This window comes from Salmo salar, chromosome ssa01 (assembly GCF_905237065.1).
Source record: "Salmo salar chromosome ssa01, Ssal_v3.1, whole genome shotgun sequence".
In the NCBI taxonomy this organism is placed as follows: domain Eukaryota; kingdom Metazoa; phylum Chordata; class Actinopteri; order Salmoniformes; family Salmonidae; genus Salmo; species Salmo salar.
In genome coordinates, this window is record NC_059442.1 from 6,448,023 (window position 1) to 6,470,999 (window position 22,977).

The following is a 22,977-nucleotide window of genomic DNA, read 5'->3' on the forward strand; positions in this document are numbered from 1 at the left end:
AAGAGAGACCTAACACAACACTACATAAAGAGAGACCTAACACAACACTACATAAAGAGAGACCTAACACAACACTACATAAAGAGAGACCTAACACAACACTACATAAAGAGAGACTCCACAACACTACATAAAGAGAGACCTAACACAACACTACATAAAGAGAGACACCACAACACTACATAAAGAGAGACACCACAACACTACATAAAGAGAGACCTAACACAACACTACATAAAGAGAGACCTAACACAACACTACATAAAGAGAGACCTACCACAACACTACATAAAGAGAGACCTAACACAACACTACATAAAGAGAGACCTAACACAACACTACATAAAGAGAGACCTAACACAACACTACATAAAGAGAGACCTAACACAACACTACATAAAGAGAGACTCCACAACACTACATAAAGAGAGACCTAACACAACACTACATAAAGAGAGACTCCACAACACTACATAAAGAGAGACTCCACAACACTACATAAAGAGAGACCTAACACAACACTACATAAAGAGAGACACCACAACACTACATAAAGAGAGACACCACAACACTACATAAAGAGACCTAACACAACACTACATAAAGAGAGACCTAACACAACACTACATAAAGAGAGACCTAACACAACACTACATAAAGAGAGACCTAACACAACACTACATAAAGAGAGACTCCACAACACTACATAAAGAGAGACCTAACACAACACTACATAAAGAGAGACCTAACACAACACTACATAAAGAGAGACCTAACACAACACTACATAAAGAGAGACACCACAACACTACATAAAGAGAGACCTAACACAACACTACATAAAGAGAGACCTAACACAACACTACATAAAGAGAGACACCACAACACTACATAAAGAGAGACCACCACAACACTACATAAAGAGAGACCTAACACAACACTACATAAAGAGAGACCTAACACAACACTACATAAAGAGAGACCTAACACAACACTACATAAAGAGAGACCTAACACAACACTACATAAAGAGAGACTCCACAACACTACATAAAGAGAGACCTAACACAACACTACATAAAGAGAGACACCACAACACTACATAAAGAGAGACACCACAACACTACATAAAGAGAGACACCACAACACTACATAAAGAGACCTAACACAACACTACATAAAGAGAGACCTAACACAACACTACATAAAGAGAGACCTAACACAACACTACATAAAGAGAGACCTAACACAACACTACATAAAGAGAGACTCCACAACACTACATAAAGAGAGACCTAACACAACACTACATAAAGAGAGACCTAACACAACACTACATAAAGAGAGACCTAACACAACACTACATAAAGAGAGACCTAACACAACACTACATAAAGAGAGACCACCACAACACTACATAAAGAGAGACACCACAACACTACATAAAGAGAGACCTAACACAACACTACATAAAGAGAGACCTAACACAACACTACATAAAGAGAGACCTAACACAACACTACATAAAGAGAGACCTAACACAACACTACATAAAGAGAGACTCCACAACACTACATAAAGAGAGACCTAACACAACACTACATAAAGAGAGACACCACAACACTACATAAAGAGAGACACCACAACACTACATAAAGAGAGACCTAACACAACACTACATAAAGAGAGACCTAACACAACACTACATAAAGAGAGACCTACCACAACACTACATAAAGAGAGACCTAACACAACACTACATAAAGAGAGACCTAACACAACACTACATAAAGAGAGACCTAACACAACACTACATAAAGAGAGACCTAACACAACACTACATAAAGAGAGACTCCACAACACTACATAAAGAGAGACCTAACACAACACTACATAAAGAGAGACTCCACAACACTACATAAAGAGAGACCTCCACAACACTACATAAAGAGAGACCTAACACAACACTACATAAAGAGAGACACCACAACACTACATAAAGAGAGACACCACAACACTACATAAAGAGAGACCTAACACAACACTACATAAAGAGAGACCTAACACAACACTACATAAAGAGAGACCTAACACAACACTACATAAAGAGAGACCTAACACAACACTACATAAAGAGAGACTCCACAACACTACATAAAGAGAGACCAACACAACACTACATAAAGAGAGACCTAACACAACACTACATAAAGAGAGACCTAACACAACACTACATAAAGAGAGACCTAACACAACACTACATAAAGAGAGACACCACAACACTACATAAAGAGAGACCTAACACAACACTACATAAAGAGAGACCTAACACAACACTACATAAAGAGAGACCTAACACAACACTACATAAAGAGAGACCTAACACAACACTACATAAAGAGAGACCTAACACAACACTACATAAAGAGAGACCTAACACAACACTACATAAAGAGAGACACCACAACACTACATAAAGAGAGACCTAACACAACACTACATAAAGAGAGACCTAACACAACACTACATAAAGAGAGACCTAACACAACACTACATAAAGAGAGACCTAACACAACACTACATAAAGAGAGACCTAACACAACACTACATAAAGAGAGACTCAACACAACACTACATAAAGAGAGACCTAACACTACATAAAGAGAGACCTAACACAACAGCATAGCATGGCAGCAACACATGACAACACAGCATGGTAGCAACACAACATGACAACAACATGGCAGCAACACAACATGGTAGCGGAACAAAACAGGGTACAAACATTATTGGGCACAGACAACAGCACAAAGGGCAAGAAGGTAGAGACAACAATACATCACGCAAAGCAGCCACAACTGTCAGTATGAGTGTCCATGATGGAGTCTTTGAAAGAAGAGATTGAGATAAAACTGTCCAGTTTGAGTGTTTGTTTTGCAACTTGTTCCAGTCGCTGGCTGCATCGCTGAATCAATCTGTATAACAACAAAGGCCAACAAATGTCCAGTTACTGTAGACAGGTGTTAACCTACAATATCAGCAATGACAACACAAGAGGTTCTATTTCTGTTGAAGTACAGTAATGGTTTACCAATACCACACCATAGTGTAGAATTGGGCCTAGGTTGATCATCTATGTTCTCTGGTATACTTTAGCATCGCTGTTACTAATATATAGACAATTAATAGATAGACATAGTTGAGAATGTGTGTGTGTTAAGGCTTTGTGTTAAAGGAGTGTGTGTGTGCGTGTGTGTGTGTGTGTGTGTGTGTGTGTGTGTGTGTGTGTGTGTGTGTGTGTGTGTGTGTGTGTGTGTGTGTGTGTGTGTGTGTAGGCTTTGTGTTAGAGGAGTGTGTGTGTGTGTGTGTGTGTGTAGGCTTTGTGTTAGAGGAGTGTGTGTGTGTGTGTGTTTGTGTTAGAGGAGTGTGTGTGTGTGTGTGTGTGTGTGTGTGTGTGTGTGTGTGTGTGTGTGTGTGTGTGTGTGTGTGTGTGTGTGTGTGTGTGTGTGTGTGTGTGTGTGTGTGTGTGTGTGTGTGTGTGTGTGTGTGTGTGTGTGTGTGTGTGTGTGTGTGAAGGCTTTGTGTTAGAGGAGTGTGCGTGTGCGTGAGCGTGCACGCCTACATTTCATTTAAAGATCTGGCTTGCATAGCACTAAGCTGATTATCTAAGAATAACACCAACACGCTCCTATCAGCCTTCAACCTTCAGCCTTACTCCAGGCTGCTGACAAATACACAGCATGCGAGGACACAGAGAGAGAGAGACGAGGACAGAGAGAGAGAGAGACGAGGACAGAGAGAGAGACGAGGACAGAGAGAGAGAGACGAGGACAGAGAGAGAGACGAGTACACAGAGAGAGAGACGAGGACAGAGAGAGAGAGAGACGAGGACAGAGAGAGAGACGAGTACACAGAGAGAGAGACGAGGACAGAGAGAGAGAGAGACGAGGACAGAGAGAGAGAGACGAGGACAGAGAGAGAGAGACGAGGACACAGAGAGAGAGAGACGAGGACACAGAGAGAGACGAGGACACAGAGAGAGATGAGGACACAGAGAGAGACGAGGACAGAGAGAGAGACGAGGACAGAGAGAGAGAGAGACGAGGCCAGAGAGAGAGACGAGGACAGAGAGAGAGACGAGGACACAGAGAGAGAGACGAGGACAGAGAGAGAGAGAGACGAGGACAGAGAGAGAGAGACGAGGACAGAGAGAGAGAGACGAGGACAGAGAGAGAGAGACGAGGACAGAGAGAGAGAGACGAGGACAGAGAGAGAGAGAGACGAGGACAGAGAGAGAGAGACGAGGACACAGAGAGAGACGAGGACAGAGAGAGAGAGAGACGAGGACAGAGAGAGAGAGACGAGGACAGAGAGAGAGAGAGATGAGGACACAGAGAGAGACGAGGACAGAGAAAGAGATGAGGACAGAGAGAGAGAGAGAGATGAGGACAGAGAGAGAGAGAGACGAGGACACAGAGAGAGACGAGGACACAGAGAGAGACGAGGACACAGAGAGAGACGAGGACACAGAGAGAGACGAGGACACAGAGAGAGACGAGGACAGAGAAAGAGATGAGGACAGAGAGAGAGAGAGAGATGAGGACAGAGAGAGAGAGAGAGAGAGACGAGGACACAGAGAGAGACGAGGACACAGAGAGAGACGAGGACAGAGAGAGACGAGGACCTAGAGAGACATGGACCGAGATAGATAAGGACAGAGAAAGACAAGGACAGCAGGTAGCCCTGAGGTCTAGGCCCGTCTCCACAAAGCAGCCTTGTGGTACAGACAGTTCCTGGTACAGCTCCTGAGGTTGTCTGACGTATCTATAATCCACGGTCAAAGTGCTTGACACGTAGAAAGCAGAGAGGAGATCATGGAACATGCAGAACAATGTTGCATCGACTGGATTTAGTTAATAGGTTCCATGTCTTTATCCTTGTGTGTTGGCAGTAAAAGGACAACCCAAGTCCAATAACGATGGTTCTGGTAGAACGTGGTGACCCCGTGTGTGAAGAGTAACAGCAAGAGTTGAAACTGAGGTGATGAATATTAGTAACCTCCCTCCCTCCCTCCCTCCCTCCCTCCCTCCCTCCCTCCCTCCCCCTCTCTCTCTCTCCCTCCCTCCCTCCCCATCCCCTCCCTCCCTCCCTCCCTCCCTCCCTCCTCCCTCCCTCCCTCCCTCCCTCCTCCCTCCCTCCCTCCCTCCCTCCCATCCCATCCCTCCATCCCTCCCTCCCTCCCTCCATCCCCTCCCTCCCTCCCTCCCTCCATCCCATCCCTCCCTCCCTCCCTCCCTCCCTCCAATCCCTCCACAGTAGGTAGGTGTTTACCTCACGTTTCCTGGGCCCAGTAGAGTCTTCATGACCTTCTGGGTGCTGTCCTGTAGCGTTTGAGCTGACCACCTCTGAGAAGTCTGTGATGGTGTCTATGAACTCTGGTGTAGAGTGTCGGCCGTAGCGTTTACTACCCCGCACAAACTTAGCTTGGACTGTTGAGTCTGTGGAGAAGGAGAAGGTAATGAGAATGGTCCATAAAAATTTCATTAAATCACATCTAAACCAAGCTATTTTCTCCTGTCACTGCTTATCCAAAGGTTCATCATTTAATAACCTACATTTTGTCCTGTCAAGAGGAACAAAACAGAACCTTTATCGGGACACCGGGCTTTCAGTGTTTTCACTTCCATTCAGACACAGACTGACTCAGAACACATTAGCTCAACTGACAGGGATTTGAAGTCATATTTAAGGTAGAGTGATTACCTGGTCCTAAAAGTTAACACTGATTGACCGCTCTCTAACTCTACAGCACCGATTTAGTAATCCTTCTTAAATAAGTCTTACCTGCATCCTCTCTCTCTCTCTACCCTCTCTTTTGGCAAGGTAACGCCAAGATAAGTGCAACGTTACTCCAAAGCCCAAGTTCATTCACAGCCTCACCAGTCTCTTCCTCCCGCTGGAGTCACCCTCCTCCCCTCTCTTCCCCCAGGAGTCTCCCTCCTCCCCTCTCTTCCCCCCAGGAGTCTCCCTCCTCCCCCCTCCCCTCTCTTCCCCTCTGGAGTTACCCTCCTCCCCTCTCTTCCCCCCTGGAGTCTCCCTCCTCCCCTCTCTTCCCCCTGGAGTCTCCCTCCTCCCCTCTCTTCCCCCCTGGAGTCTCCCTCCTCCCCTCTCTTCCCCCCGGAGTCTCCCCCTCCCCTCTCTTCCTCCCTGGAGTCACCCTCCTCCCCTCTCTTCCCCCCTGGAGTCACCCTCCTCCCCTCTCTTCCCCCCGGAGTCTCCCCCTCCCTCCTCTTCCTCCCTGGAGTCACCCTCCTCCCCTCTCTTCCCCCCTGGAGTCACCCTCCTCCCCTCTCTTCCCCCCTGGAGTCTCCCCCTCCCCTCCTCTTCCCCTTGGAGTCTCCCTCCTCCCCTCTCTTCCCCCCTGGAGTCACCCTCCTCCCCTCTCTTCCCCCTGGAGTCTCCCCCTCCCCTCTCTTCCTCCCAGGAGTCACCCTCCTCCCCTCTCTTCCCCCTGGAGTCACCCTCCTCCCCTCTCTTCCTCCCTGGAGTCACCCTCCTCCCCTCTCTTCCCCCCTGGAGTCACCCTCCTCCCCTCTCTTCCCCCCTGGAGTCTCCCCCTCCCCTCCTCTTCCTCCCTGGAGTCACCCTCCTCCCCTCTCTTCCTCCCTGGAGTCACCCTCCTCCCCCATGGAGTCCCTCTCCTCCCCTTTCCTCCCCCTGTCACACTGTCTGGCCTCTCCCTCCCCCTTCCTCCCTTCCTGTCACACTGCCTGGCCTCTCCCTCCCGCTTCCTCCCCCCGTCACACTGCCTGGCCTCTCCCTCCCCCTTCCTCCCCCCTGTCACATTGTCTGGCCTCTCCCTCCACCTTCCTCCCTCCCTGTCACACTGCCTGGCCTCCCCCTCCCTCCCTCCCTGTCACACTGCCTGGCCTCCCCCTCCCCCTTCCTCCCTTCCTGTCACACTGCCTGGCCTCTCCCCCCCTTCCTCCCTTCCTGTCACACTGCCTGGCCTCGCCCTCCCCCTTCCTGTCACACTGCCTGTCCTCGCCCTCCCCCCTCCCCCTCTTCTCTCTGTCACACTGCCTGGCCTCTCCCTCCCCCCTCCCCCTCTTCTCTCTGTCACACTGCTTGGCAGGGCTGTAGTTGAATTTCTCTGCCCTCACTGACACTCAGGTGGCTTAATACATCTGATCCGGTGAGAGCCAGACTGTAAACACAGAACAGCCAGCACCGTTTGAACACAGGAGTACAGCTTGTGTTACATCACAACCCAAACAGGGCACTTAAGGACTCTTCATTTTATACAGCGCTTATTCAAGAGAGACAGAACAGATGACCAAACTGTATGGTCATAGGAATCTAAATACACGTCAAAGATAATACATTGATTCCATGTTCCATACCATATTCCATGTTCCGTACCATATTCCATGTGCCGTACCATATTCCATGTTTCGTACCATATTCCATGTTCCGTACCATATTCCATGTACCATATTCCATGTTCCGTACCATATTCCATGTTCCGTACCATATTCCATGTACCATATTCCATGTTCCGTACCATATTCCATGTTCCGTACCATATTCCATGTACCATATTCCATGTTCCGTACCATATTCCATGTACCGTACCATATTCCATGTACCATATTCCATGTTCTGTACCATATTCCATGTTCCATACCATATTCCATGTTCCGTACCATATTCCATGTTCCGTACCATATTCCATGTTCCGTACCATATTCCATGTTCTGTACCATATTCCATGTTCCGTACCATATTCCATGTTCCGTACCATATTCCATATTCCATGTTCCGTACCATATTCCATGTTCCGTACCATATTCCATGTTCTGTACCATATTCCATGTTCCGTACCATATTCCATATTCCATGTTCCGTACCATATTCCATGTTCCGTACCATATTCCATGTTCCGTACCATATTCCATGTTCTGTACCATATTCCATGTTCCATACCATATTCCATGTTCCGTACCATATTCCATGTTCTGTACCATATTCCATGTTCCGTACCATATTCCATGTTCTGTACCACATTCCATGTCCCGTACCATATTCCATGTTCCGTACCATATTCCATGTTCTGTACCATATTCCATGTTCCGTACCATATTCCATGTTCCGTACCATATTCCATGTTCTGTACCATATTCCATGTTCCGTACCATATTCCATATTCCATGTTCCGTACCATATTCCATGTTCCGTACCATATTCCATGTTCCGTACCATATTCCATGTTCTGTACCATATTCCATGTTCCATACCATATTCCATGTTCCGTACCATATTCCATGTTCTGTACCATATTCCATGTTCTGTACCATATTCCATGTTCTGTACCATATTCCATGTTCCGTACCATATTCCATATTCCATGTTCCGTACCATATTCCATGTTCCGTACCATATTCCATGTTCTGTACCATATTCCATGTTCCGTACCATATTCCATATTCCATGTTCCGTACCATATTCCATGTTCCGTACCATATTCCATGTTCCGTACCATATTCCATGTTCTGTACCATATTCCATGTTCCATACCATATTCCATGTTCCGTACCATATTCCATGTTCTGTACCATATTCCATGTTCCGTACCATATTCCATGTTCTGTACCACATTCCATGTCCCGTACCATATAACATGTTCCGTACCATATTCCATGTTCTGTACCATATTCCATGTTCCGTACCATATTCCATGTTACGTACCATATTCCATGTTCTGTACCATATTCCATGTTCTGTACCATATTCCATGTTCCGTACCATATTCCTTGTTCTGCACTATATGTGCAACAATGACAGTTCGAACACTCATACAATTTGAGTTTGCTATTCACAAGAAGCATTGCCTGATGTGAACCACGCCTCGAACAAAAGAGATCTCAGAAGACCTAAGATTAAGAATTGTTGACTTGCAAAAAGCTGGAAAGGGTTACAAAAGTATCTCTAAAAGTCTTGATCAGTCCACGGTAAGACAAATCGTCTATAAATGGAGAAAGTTCAGCACTGTTGCTACTCTCCCTAGGAGTGGCCGTCCTGCAAAGATGACTGCAAGAGCACAGCACAGAACGCTCAATGAGGTTAAGAATCCTAGAGTGTCAGTTAAAGACTTACAGAAATCTCTGGAAGATGCTACCATCTCTGTTGACAAGTCTACGATACATAAAACACTTAACAAGAATGGTGTTCATGGGAGAACGCCACGGAAGAAGCCACTGCTGTCCAGAAAAAACATTGCTGCACGTCTGAAGTTCACAAAAGTGCACCTGGATGTTCCAGTAGCGCTGGCAAAATATTCTGTGGACATGAAACTACAGTTTAGTTGTTTGGAAGGAACACACCACACTATGTGTGGAGAAAAAAAGGCACAGCACACCAACATCAAAACCTCATCCCGACTGTAAAGTATGGTGGAGGGAGCATCATGGTTTGGGGCTGCTTTGCTGCCTCAGGGCCTGGACAGCTTGCCGTCATCGACAGAAAAATGAATTCCCAAGTTTATCAAGACATTTTGCAGGAGAATGTAAGGCCATCTGTGCACCAATTGAAGCTCAACAGAAGTTGGGTGATGCAACAGGACAACGACCCATTAAACAGATGTAACAACAGAATGGCTTCAACAGAAGAAAATACACCTTCTGGAGTGGCCCAGTCAGAGTCCTGACCTCAACCCGATTTAAAATGCTGTGGCATAACCTCAAGAAAGAAGTTCACACCAGACATCCTAAGAATATTGCTGAACTGAAACAGTTTTGTAAAGATGAATGGTCCAAAATTCCTCCTGACCGTTGTACAGGTCTGATCCGCAACTACAGAAAACGTTTGGTTGAGGTTATTGATGCCAAAGGAGGGTCAACCAGTTATTAAATCCAAGGGTTCACATACTTTTTCTACACTACACCGTAAATGTTTACACGGTGTGATCAATAAAGAGATGAAAAATGATAATTGTTTGTGTGTTATTAGTTTAAGCAGACTGTTTATCTACTGTTGTGACCTAGATGAAGATCAGATAACATTTTATGACCGATTTATGCAGAAATCCAGGTAATTCTAAAGGGTTCACATAACTTTTTTCTTCCCACTGTACATCCAATAATAAGCATTGAGCTCTGTTGACAGAGCGGTGCAGTTTTCTACTAAAAGCTAAGGCATTATCAAGAGAGAGAGAGGTCACAGGCTTGGGAGACAGAGAACGTGAGATCAAGGAAGCTATACTGTTGAACAGTGACATCTTTCACAATTCCACTCCTTCTTTACCTGGTGATAGAGAAGCAGGTGCTGCCTCCTTACTGGGTTCAGGTGTTGCTGCTATGCTCGTTGATAACACCAGAATCAGGGCATTCTTGAACTGGTCAAAACCAACCTGCAGCACAAAATACAACATTTTGCAATGAGACACAACAGTCTTTCTGAATGTTCTCCCACAATAACATGCAAGGTGTTCAACAAGTAAGAAAGACAAAACATTACTCAGATAATAAAATATTGGTCATGAAATTCCTAACATTGAATTGCATTGAATCCTGTGAATGCTAATGGAGGAGGGGGGGGTGTGCCTGGATGACATGTCTAGGGAGGAGGAGGAGGGGGGTGTCCCTGGATGACATGTCTAGGGAGGAGGAGGAGGGGGGGTGTCCCTGGATGACATGTCTAGGGAGGAGGAGGGGGGTGGCCCTGGATGACATGTCTAGGGGAGGTGGAGGAGGGGGGTGTGCCTGGATGACATGTCTAGGGAGGAGGAGGAGGGGGGGTGTCCCTGGATGACATGTCTAAGGAGGAGGAGGGGGGGTGTGCCTGGATGACATGTCTAGGGGGGGTGGAGGAGGGGGTGTCCCTGGATGACATGTCTAAGGAGGAGGAGGGGGGTGTGCCTGGATGACATGTCTAAGGAGGAGGAGGGGGTGTGCCTGGATGACATGTCTAGGGGGGTGGAGGAGGGGGGTGTCCCTGGATGACATGTCTAAGGGGGGTGGCTTGTCTGGAGGAGGAGGGGGGGTGTGCCTGAATGACATGTCTAGGGGGGGAGGAGGGGGGTGGCCCTGGATGACATGTCTAGGGGGGTGGAGGAGGGGGGTGTGCCTGAATGACATGTCTAGGGAGGAGGAGGGGGGGTGTGCCTGGATGACATGTCTAAGGAGGAGGAGGGGGGGTGGGGGGTAGCCTGGGCCTTTATTGTTGAGGGGTAGCCTGGTCCTTTATTGTTGTGGGGTAGCCTGGGCCTTTATTGTTGTGGGGTAGCCTGGTCCTTTATTGTTGAGGGGTAGCCTGGTCCTTTATTGTTGAGGGGTAGCCTGGGCCTTTATTGTTGTGGGGTAGCCTGGTCCTTTATTGTTGAGGGGTAGCCTGGTCCTTTATTGTTGAGGGGTAGCCTGGTCCTTTATTGTTGTGGGGTAGCCTGGTCCTTTGTTGTTGAGGGGTAGCCTGGTCCTTTATTGTTGTGGGGTAGCCTGGTCCTTTATTGTTGTGGGGTAGCCTGGTCCTTTATTGTTGAGGGGTAGCCTGGTCCTTTATTGTTGTGGGGTAGCCTGGTCCTTTATTGTTGAGGGGTAGCCTGGTCCTTTATTGTTGTGGGGTAGCCTGGTCCTTTATTGTTGTGGGGTAGCCTGGTCCTTTATTGTTTAGGGGTAGCCTGGTCCTTTATTGTTGTGGGGTAGCCTGGTCCTTTATTGTTGTGGGGTAGCCTGGTCCTTTATTGTTGAGGGGTAGCCTGGTCCTTTATTGTTGTGGGGTAGCCTGGTCCTGTATTGTTGAGGGGTAGCCTGGTTCCTTTATTATATCCTACCTGTTTGGCCCTGTCCAGGGGTTTCATCGGATGGGGCCACAGTGTCTCCTGACCCCTCCTGTCTCAGCCCCAGTATTTATGCTGCAGTAGTTTATGTGTCGGGGGGCTAGGGTCAGTCTGTCACATCTGGAGTATTTCTCTTGTCTTTTCCAGTGTCCTGTGTGAATTTAAATATGCTCTCTCTAATTCTCTCTTTTTCTTTCTTTCTTTCTCTCTCTCGGAGGACCTGAGCCCTAGGACCATGCCTCAGGACTACCTGGCTTGATGACTCCTTGCTGTCCCCAGTTCACCTGGCCGTGCTGCTGCTCCAGTTCCAACTGTTCTGCCTGCAGCTATGGAACCCTGACCTGTTCACCGGACGTGCTACCTGTCCCAGACCTGTTGTCCCAGACCTGCTGGAACCCTGACCTATTCACCGGACGTGCTACCTGTCCCAGACCTGCTGTTTTCAAAAGCGGTAGAGATACTCTCAAAGATCGGCTATGAAAAAGCCAACTGACACTTACTCTTGTGTTACTGACTTGTTGCACCCTCGACAACTACTATGATTATTATTATTTGACAATGCTGGTCATTTATGAACATTTGAACATCTAGGCCATGTGCTGTTATAATCTCCACCCGGCACAGCCAGAAGAGGACTGGCCACCCCTCATAGCCTGGTTCCTCTCTAGGTTTCTTCCTAGGTTTTGGCCTTTCTAGGAAGTTTTTCCTAGCCACCATGCTTCTACACCTGCATTGCTTGCTGTTTGGGGTTTTAGGCTGGGTTTCTGTACAGCACTTTGTGATATCAGCTGATGTAAGAAGGGCTATATAAATACATTTGATTTGTTTTGATTAGCTTGTCGAACATCTCATTCCAAAATCATCGGCATTAATATGGATTTGGTCCCCTCTTTGCTGCTGTAACAGCCTCCACTTGTCTGGGAAGGCTTTCAACTAGATGTTGGAACAGCCCCAGACCATTATTCCTCCTCCACCAAACTTTACAGTTGGCACTATGCATTGGGGCAGGTAGCGTTCTCCTGGCATCCGCCAAACCCAGATTCATCTGCTGCGACTGCCAGATGGTGAAGCGTGATTCATCACTCCAGAGAACGCGTTTCAACTGCTCCAGAGTCCAATGGCGGCGAGCTTTACACCACTCCAGCCGACGCTTGGCATTGTGCATGGTGATCTTAGGCTTGTGTGCGGCTGCTCGGCCATGGAAACCCATTTCATGAAGCTCCCGATGAACAGTTCCTGTGCTGACGTTGCTTCCAGAGGCAGTTTGGAACTCGGTAGTGAGTGTTGCAATAGAGGACAGACAATTTTTACACGCTACACGCTTCAGCATTCGGCGATCCCATTCTGTGAGTTTGTGTGGCCTACCACTTCGCGGCTGAGCCGTTGTTGCTCCTAGACATTTCCACTTCACAATAACAGCACTTACAGTTGACCGGGGAAGCTCTAGCAGGGCAGAAATTTGATAAACTGACTTGATGGAAAGGTGGCATCCTATGACTGTACCACGCTGAAAGTCACTGAGCTCTTCAGTATGGGCCATTCTACTGCCAATGTTTGTCTATGGAGATTGCATGGCTGTGTGCTCGATTGTATCCACCTGTCAGCAACGGGTGTGGCTGAAATGGACAAATCCACTCATTTGAAGGCGTGTCCACATACTTTTGTATATATAGTGTATGACAACATTTTTGTTTCGTTTAGGTCTTCGGCAAAGGTTTTTTCGGCCAAAGTCTACGCCCCTTCGTCAGTGATTGGTCAATAATAGGGATTCTTCATTGAAGTGCTTGTTGTCATTCAACGAGAGACTGACGAATCATTGTCATGCATATTTTTCCACTTGAGAAATACTGCACCAAACATCTTAGTTAGATGTAAAATTGTGTGACTAAGATCTTCTCGGCTAAAACTTAAAAATGAATGACAGATTTCTTGAGTTATCTAAGATTAATTCAGATGATTTTGAGGTAGTTTATATTGGCTCAAGATGGACAAACAGTACTATTGCCGTTTTTTCCCTCATTTTTCAAGTGGAGTTCTTTTAAGGGAGTTTGCGAGTGAACTCGTTCGGTTCGTCTAGCCGAGTTAGTCTATTAGCGCGAGTCGGCTTGGTATGGTTGGTTCCTGTCTCTCCCTCCCTCCTTGCTCCCCATCAGGGTTGCCAGGTTTAGCTACATTTTTATCATAATCGCCACTCAAAACCTGCCAACAAGGTCTGAAAACTAGACCAAAACAAATAACCCGCAGCAAGAGAGGACTAGGCATATTTATCCAGTAGGTGTCTCTATAATGACAATCTAAATACAACTGGTAACATTGCTTCACCTTGTTTTCTGCATTTTACTCTTTGTTATTGGTTCATCACGTCAAATGATTTAATCTGAACTATAGAATTAATTTGATAGTGAATGGTTAAGACATGTTTTTTTTTCTCCAGAAAAAATTATTGTGAAATGGTGTTAATACAAGTCACATTGATGTTAAAATAATCATATTTTCAACTGGAGTATAAAAATCAAAAAGGCCCAACAGTTTGCCTTTTGGCTTATATTATTTCCTAAAAATTATTTTTACATTTATGTCCCAGTCACCCATCCTTCTGGAGATGGACATGAAAGAGAGAGAGAGAGAGGATATCAATCATGAGTTTTATTCTTGTCATGTCCTGACCATAGTAAGATGTGATTTTCTATGGTATAGTAGGTCAGGGCGTGACGGGGTGTTTTGTGTATTTCTATGTTTTCTATTTCTATGTTTAAGTTCTACTTTTTCTATATCTATGTTTTTTTTGGGGGGGGGGGGGGTTGATCTCCAATTGGAGGCAGCTGGTCCTCATTGCCTCTGATTGGAGATCATATTTAAGTAGGGTTTTTTTTCCCACCTGTGTTTGTGGGCACTTATTTTCTGTTTAGTCTTTGTACCTGACAGAACTGTATTTCTGATCGTTTGCCTTTTGTTATTTTGTCTTTAGTATTTTTGAGTTAATAAATATCATAATGAGCACTCAGCACGCTGTGTTTTTGTCCCCTCTATACGATGCCCGTTACAATTCTACTATTATTTAATCAATCATTACTATTATAATTTTTTTATAGTGGAGATCAAGTTTATAAATTGCCTGGCTGGGCTGATGAGACTGTGGATTGTACAGTCAGATGGAACAGAGTAAATAGGCATTTTAATGTCATAGATTTAGCCGGTGGTAACTTTTGGAATAGATACTGGCTGGAATGTGGTGTTAACCAAATCAGCATTCAGGATTAGACACAGCCATTGTATAAATGCTAATAACAGTAGCCAACTACTGAAATAGATATTATGGGGAGGTCAACGAGCAAAAATTCACTTAAATATAGCTTAAGTTATATGCGTATTGGCAACAGCTTCATGTCCACTCTGATGCTGACATGGAGGGAGGCTCCAGAAAATGGAGCCAAACTTTAATGAGACTTTAATTACAGAAATATAGGCTAATGTTTGACAATAATAATGTAGGATAATTAACATTTAACGTCTAAAGTCTTGATTCTGTTGACATAGTCGAGTCACAGTTCATTCAGATCAAATGGTCACAAGTGCGTAGAGAAAAGGCCAGTGCCTGTTGCACACTACACACACATCACCCACCATTGCAATCTTAGCAGAGGCAGTCAGCATTCACAACGCAGGTCATATTAGCAAACCATGTTGCATCTGTAGATCTCCCCTCTTTCAAAATTTCTAACAGATATTTTAATCTAGGTCACGTGTTCCCTGTAATTGCATTTTGGAACATTAGTGCATAGCTTACTGCTATGTTCGCATTTCTGCACTTATAATGTGAAGAAATAATAGTTTATCAACATTTTAAGCGAAACGTTCTGATTTGTTGCTTCAGCCTAATTTTTTTAAAAGTTTTTATTTTGATGTACGGTAGTTGCATGACTTTTGGATCCACCGTCCCAGAACTGTCCCAGAGTCTGTGTGAACTGTTCTAGAGTCTGTTAGAACTGTTCTAGAGTCTGTTAGAACTGTTCTAGAGTCTGTTAGAACTGTTCCAGAGTCTGTTAGAACTGTCCCAGAGTCTGGTAGAACTGTCCCAGAGTCTGTGTGAACTGTTCTAGAGTCTGTTAGAACTGTTCTAGAGTCTGTTAGAACTGTTCCAGAGTCTGTGTGAACTGTCCCAGAGTCTGTTAGAACTGTTCTAGAGTCTGTTAAAACTGTCCCAGAGTCTGTTGCGAACTGTCCCAGAGTCTGTTAGAACTGTCCCAGAGTCTGTGTGAACTGTCCCAGAGTCTGTTAGAACTGTTCCACAGTCTGTTAGAACTGTTCTAGAGTCTGTGCGAACTGTCCCAGAGTCTGTTAGAACTGTCCCACAGTCTGTTAGAACTGTCCCAGAGTCTGTGTGAACTGTCCCAGAGTCTGTTAGAACTGTTCTAGAGTCTGTTAGAACTGTCCCAGAGTATGTGTGAACTGTCCCAGAGTCTGTGTGAACTGTCCCACAGTCTGTTAGAACTGTCCCAGAGTCTGTGTGAACTGTCCCAGAGTCTGTGTGAACTGTCCCAGAGTCTGTTAGAACTGTCCCACAGTCTGCGTGAACTGTCCCAGAGTCTGTTAGAACTGTCCCACAGTCTGCGTGAACTGTCCCAGAGTCTGTTAGAACTGTCCCACAGTCTGCGTGAACTGTCCCAGAGTCTGTTAGAACTGTCCCAGAGTCTGTGTGAACTGTCCCAGAGTATGTGTGAACTGTCCCAGAGTCTGTGTGAACTGTCCCACAGTCTGTTAGAACTGTCCCAGAGTATGTGTGAACTGTCCCAGAGTCTGTTAGAACTGTCCCACAGTCTGTGTGAACTGTCCCACAGTCTGTTAGAACTGTCCCAGAGTCTGTTAGAACTGTCCCACAGTCTGTTAGAACTGTCCCAGAGTCTGTTAGAACTGTTCTAGAGTCTGTGTGAACTGTCCCAGAGTCTGTTAGAACTGTCCCAGAGTCTGTTAGAACTGTTCTAGAGTCTGTTAGAACTGTCCCAGAGTCTGTTAGAACTGTCCCAGAGTCTGTTAGAACTGTCCCACAGTCTGTTAGAACTGTCCCAGAGTCTGTTAGAACTGTTCTAGAGTCTGTTAGAACTGTCCCAGAGTCTGTTAGAACTGTCCCACAGTCTGTGTGAACTGTCCCAGAGTCTGTTAGAACTGTCCCAGAGTCTGTTAGAACTGTCCCAGAGTCTGTTAGAACTGTCCCACAGTCTGTGTGAACTGTCCCACAGTCTGTCAGAACTGTTCTAGAGTCTGTTAGAACTGTCCCAGAGTCTGCGTGAACTGTCCCACAGTCTGCGTGAACTGTCCCAGAGTATGTGTGAACTGTCCCAGAGTCTGTGTGAACTGTCCCACAGTCTGTTAGAACTGTCCCAGAGTATGTGTGAACTGTCCCAGAGTCTGTTAGAACTGTCCCACAGTCTGTGTGAACTGTCCCACAGTCTGTTAGAACTGTCCCAGAGTCTGTTAGAACTGTCCCACAGTCTGTTAGAACTGTCCCAGAGTCTGTTAGAACTGTTCTAGAGTCTGTGTGAACTGTCCCAGAGTCTGTTAGAACTGTCCCAGAGTCTGTTAGAACTGTCCCACAGTCTGTTAGAACTGTCCCAGAGTCTGTTAGAACTGTTCTAGAGTCTGTTAGAACTGTCCCAGAGTCTGTTAGAACTGTCCCACAGTCTGTGTGAACTGTCCCAGAGTCTGTTAGAACTGTCCCAGAGTCTGTTAGAACTGTCCCAGAGTCTGTTAGAACTGTCCCACAGTCTGTGTGAACTGTCCCAGAGTCTGTCAGAACTGTTCTAGAGTCTGTTAGAACTGTCCCAGAGTCTGTTAGAACTGTCCCACAGTCTGTTAGAACTGTCCCAGAGTCTGTTAGAACTGTTCTAGAGTCTGTTAGAACTGTCCCAGAGTCTGTTAGAACTGTCCCACAGTCTGTTAGAACTGTCCCAGAGTCTGTTATAACTGTCCCACAGTCTGTGTGAACTGTCCCAGAGTCTGTTAGAACTGTCCCACAGTCTGTTAGACCTGTCCCACAGTCTGTTAGAACTGTCCCAGAGTCTGTTAGAACTGTCCCAGAGTCTGTTAGAACTGTCCCACAGTCTGTTAGAACTGTCCCACAGTCTGTTAGAACTGTCCCAGAGTCTGTTAGAACTGTCCCAGAGTCTGTTAGAACTGTCCCACAGTCTGTTAGACCTGTCCCACAGTCTGTTAGAACTGTCCCAGAGTCTGTTAGAACTGTCCCAGAGTCTGTTAGAACTGTCCCAGAGTCTGTTAGAACTGTCCCACAGTCTGTGTGAACTGTCCCAGAGTCTGTTAGAACTGTCCCAGAGTCTGTTAGAACTGTTCTAGAGTCTGTTAGAACTGTTCCAGAGTCTGTTAGAACTGTTCTAGAGTCTGTTAGAACTATCCCAGAGTCTGTTAGAACTGTTCTAGAGTCTGTTAAAACTGTTCCAGAGTCTGTTAGAACTGTCCCAGAGTCTGTGTGAACTGTCCCAGAGTCTGTTAGAACTGTTCTAGAGTCTGTTAGAACTGTTCCAGAGTCTGTTAGAACTGTCCCAGAGTCTGTTAGAACTGTTCTAGAGTCTGTTAGAACTGTCCCAGAGTCTGTGTGAACTGTCCCAGAGTCTGTTAGAACTGTTCTAGAGTCTGTTAGAACTGTTCCAGAGTCTGTTAGAACTGTCCCAGAGTCTGTTAGAACTGTTCTAGAGTCTGTTAGAACTGTTCCAGAGTCTGTGTGAACTGTTCCAGAGTCTGTTAGAACTGTTCTAGAGTCTGTGCGAACTGTCCCAGAGTCTGTTAGAACTGTTCTAGAGTCTGTTAGAACTGTTGTAGAGTTTGTGTGAACTGTCCCAGAGTCTGTTAGAACTATCCCACAGTCTGTTAGAACTGTCCCACAGTCTGTTAGAACTGTTCTAGAGTCTGTTAGAACTGTTCTAGAGTCTGTGTGAACTGTTCTAGAGTCTGTTAGAACTGTCCCACAGTCTGTTAGAACTGTTCTAGAGTCTGTTAGAACTGTTCTAGAGTCTGTGTGAACTGTTCTAGAGTCTGTTAGAACTGTCCTACAGTCTGTTAGAACTGTTCTAGAGTCTGTTAGAATTGTTCTAGAGTCTGTTAGAACTGTTCTAGAGTCTGTGTGAACTGTTCCAGAGTCTGTTAGAACTGTCCCAGAGTCTGTGTGAACTGTCCCAGAGTCTGTTAGAACTGTCCCAGAGTCTGTTAGAACTGTTCTAGAGTCTGTTAGAACTGTTCTAGAGTCTGTTAGAACTGTTCTAGAGTCTGTTAAAACTGTCCCAGACATATTTTGTTTATCATCCCTGGGATGTACGGGACGCCCTTAAAGCCTAACCAGAGAGAAAGCACATGGTTTGATCCTCTCTCCCGCCCTCTAAAACGGTTGGATGATTATTTCTCAGTTGTTCTCCCTTGCTGTGTTGGTTCTAATAATGATTGGTAAGACTGGGGGGGGCGTACAGGACAGGATACAACTCTCTACACCAATGACTGTGGTCCACACACACACGCACACACACACACACACACCCTGCTGCCCTCCCCCCTCCCTATCACTCACTCAGTCACTCAGCAACAGCCTGCCTCACGCCCTGATAGTCAGCAGCAGCAGGTCACAGTACACCTACCTGGCACTAGAGGTCGACCGATTATGATTTTTCCATGCCGATACCGATTATTGGATGACCAAAAAGCCGATACCGATTAATCGGACGATTTTTTACATTTTTTTTATTTGTAATAATGACAATTACAACAATACTGAATGAACGCTTATTTTAACTTAATATAATACATCAGTAAAATCAATTTAGCCTCAAATAAATAATGAAACATGTTCAATTTGGTTTAAATAATGTAAAAACAAAGTGTTGAAGAAGAAAGCAAAAGTGCAATATGTGCCATGTAAAAAAGCTAACGTTTAAGTTCCTTGCTCAGAACATGAGAACATATGAAATCTGGTGGTTGCTTTTAACATGAGTCTTCAATATTCCCAGGTAAGAAGTTTTAGGTTGTAGTTATTATAGGAATTATAGGACTATTTCTCTCTATACGATTTGTATTTCATATACCTTTGACTATTGGATGTTCTTATAGGCACTTTAGTATTGCCAGTGTAACAGTATAGCTTCCGTCCCTCTCCTCGCTACTACCTGGGCTAGAACCAGGAACACATCGACAACAGCCACCCTCGAAGCAGCGTTACCCATGCAGAGCAAGGGGAACAACTACTCCAAGTCTCAGAGCGAGTGACGTTTGAAACGCTATTAGCGCGCACCCGGCTAACTAGCTAGCCATTTCACATCGGTTACACCAGCCTAATCTTGGGTGTTGAAAGGCTTGAAGTCATAAACAGCGCAATGCATTGCGAAGGGCTGCTGGCAAAATGCACGAAAGTGCTGTTTGAATGAATGCTTACGAGCATGCTGCTGCCTACCATCGCTCAGTCAGACTGCTCTATCAAATCATAGACTTAATTATAACATGATAGCACACAGAAATATGAGCCTTAGGTCATTAATATGGTCGAATCCGGAAACTATCATCTCAAAAACAAAACGTTTTTCCTGTCAGTGAAATACAGAACCGTTACGTATTTTATCGAACGGGTGGCATCCCTAAGTCTAAATATTCCTGTTACATTGCACAACCTTCAATGTTATGTCATAATTACGTAAAATTCTGGCAAATTAGTTCGCAACGAGCCAAACTGTTGTATATACCCTGACTCTGCGTGCAATGAACGCAAAATGACACAATTTCACCTGGTTAATATTGCCTGCTAACCTGGATTTCTTTTAGCTAAATATGCAGGTTTAAAAATATATACTTCTGTGTATTGATTTTAAGAAAGGCATTGATGTTTATGGTTAGGTACAGTCGTGCAACGAATGTGCTTTTTTCGCAAATGCGCTTCTGTTAAATCATCCTCCGTTTGGCAAAGTCGGCTGTCTTTGTTAGGAAGAAATAGTCTTCACAGTTCGCAACGAGCCAGGCGGCCCAAACTGCTGCATATACCCTGACTCGCAAGAGAAGTGACACATTTTCCCTAGTTAAAAGAAATTCATGTTAGCATGCAATATTAACTAAATATGCAGGTTTAAAAATATATACTTGTGTATTGATTGATGTTTATGGTTGGAGCAATGTGTACCTAAGCGATTATATGCAACGCAGGACAGGCTAGATAAACTAGTAATATCATCAACCATGTGTAGTTAACTAGTGATTATGATTGATTGATTGTTTTTTATAAGATAAGTTTAATGCTAGCTAGCAACTTACCTTGGCTTCTTACTGCATTCGTGTAACAGGCAGGCTCCTCGTGGAGTGCAATGTCAAGCAGGTGGTTAGAGCGTTGGACTAGTTAACCGTAAGGTTGCAAGATTGAATCCCCGAGCTGACAAGGTAAAAATCTGTCGTTCTGCCCCTGAACAAGGCAGTTAACCCACCGTTCCTAGGCCGTCATTGAAAATAAGAATGTGTTCTTTAACTGACTGAAAAAAATCATAATAATCGCCCAAATCGGCGTCCAAAAATACCGATATCCAATTGTTATAAAAACTTGAAATCGGCCCTAATTAATAGGCCATTCCCATTAATCGGTCAACCTCTACCTGACACCCAGGTGCAATTTAGAAATAGCCCAAAAATCTGCAACCTGCGACCAATAGATTTTCACCCGCGACATCGTTTTCAAGTAGCCCAATTCTGTGGGAAACATGCTCCCCGTTTCAGTAAACACACTGCAAGGCCCTCCGCTTGCTACAGCACCTGTCCCTCGTGCTTTATCAGCTCTGATTAATAAAGTAGCTTACAAATTGACTTTTCTGCTGCTTCCCTCACTCGGATCGGAACGGGTCTATTTGTCCTCGCGTCCGATTGGAATGGGTCTCTATATTTAAAAATGTATTTATGAATATCAGATCCGAGTGTGAAAACCCCAGATCTATTTCGAAATGGGTCCAAGACCTCTACTTGAGAGGCCAACATAGCAATCCCTGTCACAACAGACAATGCCAGGAACACTGTGAATGCTGTCACAACAGACAATGCCAGGAACACTGTGAATGCTGTCACAACAGACAATACCAGGAACACTGTGAATGCTGTCACAACAGACAATACCAGGAACACTGTGAATGCTGTCACAACAGACAATGCCAGGAACACTGTGAATGCTGTCACAACAGACAATACCAGGAACACTGTGAATGCTGTCACAGAAGCTGAACTTGGGACACAAATAGTGTGCTTTTTAGTTTTGCGTCTTTTACCAAATAAATCCAAAATGAACTCCAGTAACTGTTGGCATTTCATTTCCCCGCTGTACCGTAACCGAACCGTGACCTCAAAACCGCAATATACGTACCTGGGTTTAGTGAACCGTCACACCTCTAGTTATGAGTAATGTGGGATTATTTTGGGGGAATCCATCCACCCAACCATACAAAGTAACTCATAGGCTACCTGCCAGATTTTGGCGGTGGGCAGCTATGAGTGAATTTTACTATTAATAAAATTGAAGCGATATTCTATTTTGGCCAGGCATGGGGGATACACGATAACAAAAGATTTAACCAATGTCATTCCTATTTCAGGCCGAACAAAGCAAGAGGGGCATTTTCCTCTTCAAACACCCTCTCAAACAGACACACTTCACTTGCGAATGTTGATTAGCCTGGTTGTTATGACAACAGACACCTGGGATGAGAAGGCCAATGAAAGGGTCTAATTTCTCTCTAAAACAAGAGGCTAACAAAGCACCAGGAGACTGGCCCTGGTTCCCTGCCTGACTGGCTCCCTGGCTGACTGGCTCGCTGGCTGACTGGCTCCCTGGTTGACTGGTTCCCTGCCTGACTGGCTCCCTGGCTGACTGGCTCCCTGGTTGACTGGTTCCCTAACTGACTGGCTCCCTGGCTGACTGGCTCGCTGGCAGACTGGCTCCCTGGTTGACTGGTTCCCTAACTGACTGGCTCCCTGGCTGACTGGCTCCCTGGTTGACTGGCTCCCTGGCTGGCCACAAAAACCTGAGGCACACACCCTATAGAGAGTCAGACCAGAGCAGCTATCTGAGGATAGGAGTAGAGCCAAGAGGTGAACCTCGATCCAGCTAAACATAGAGGCTGTATCCA

The 22,977-nt window shown here is 45.4% G+C and overlaps 1 protein-coding gene across 4 annotated transcripts in view; it reads right to left on the reverse strand.

The window, feature by feature from the left end:
* Nucleotides 1–22,977, reverse strand: part of nin (ninein (GSK3B interacting protein)) — a 106,515-nt gene that overhangs the window by 59,477 nt on the left and 24,061 nt on the right. For all 4 annotated transcript variants that reach the window (XM_045709715.1, XM_045709681.1, XM_045709790.1 and 1 more), the window contains exons 3-4: nt 10,303–10,408; nt 5,332–5,498 (exon numbers count right to left, since the gene is read on the reverse strand). In XM_045709715.1, coding sequence (XP_045565671.1) covers nt 5,332–5,498; nt 10,303–10,408 — 273 coding nt within the window. The remainder of the gene's footprint in view (nt 1–5,331; nt 5,499–10,302; nt 10,409–22,977) is intronic.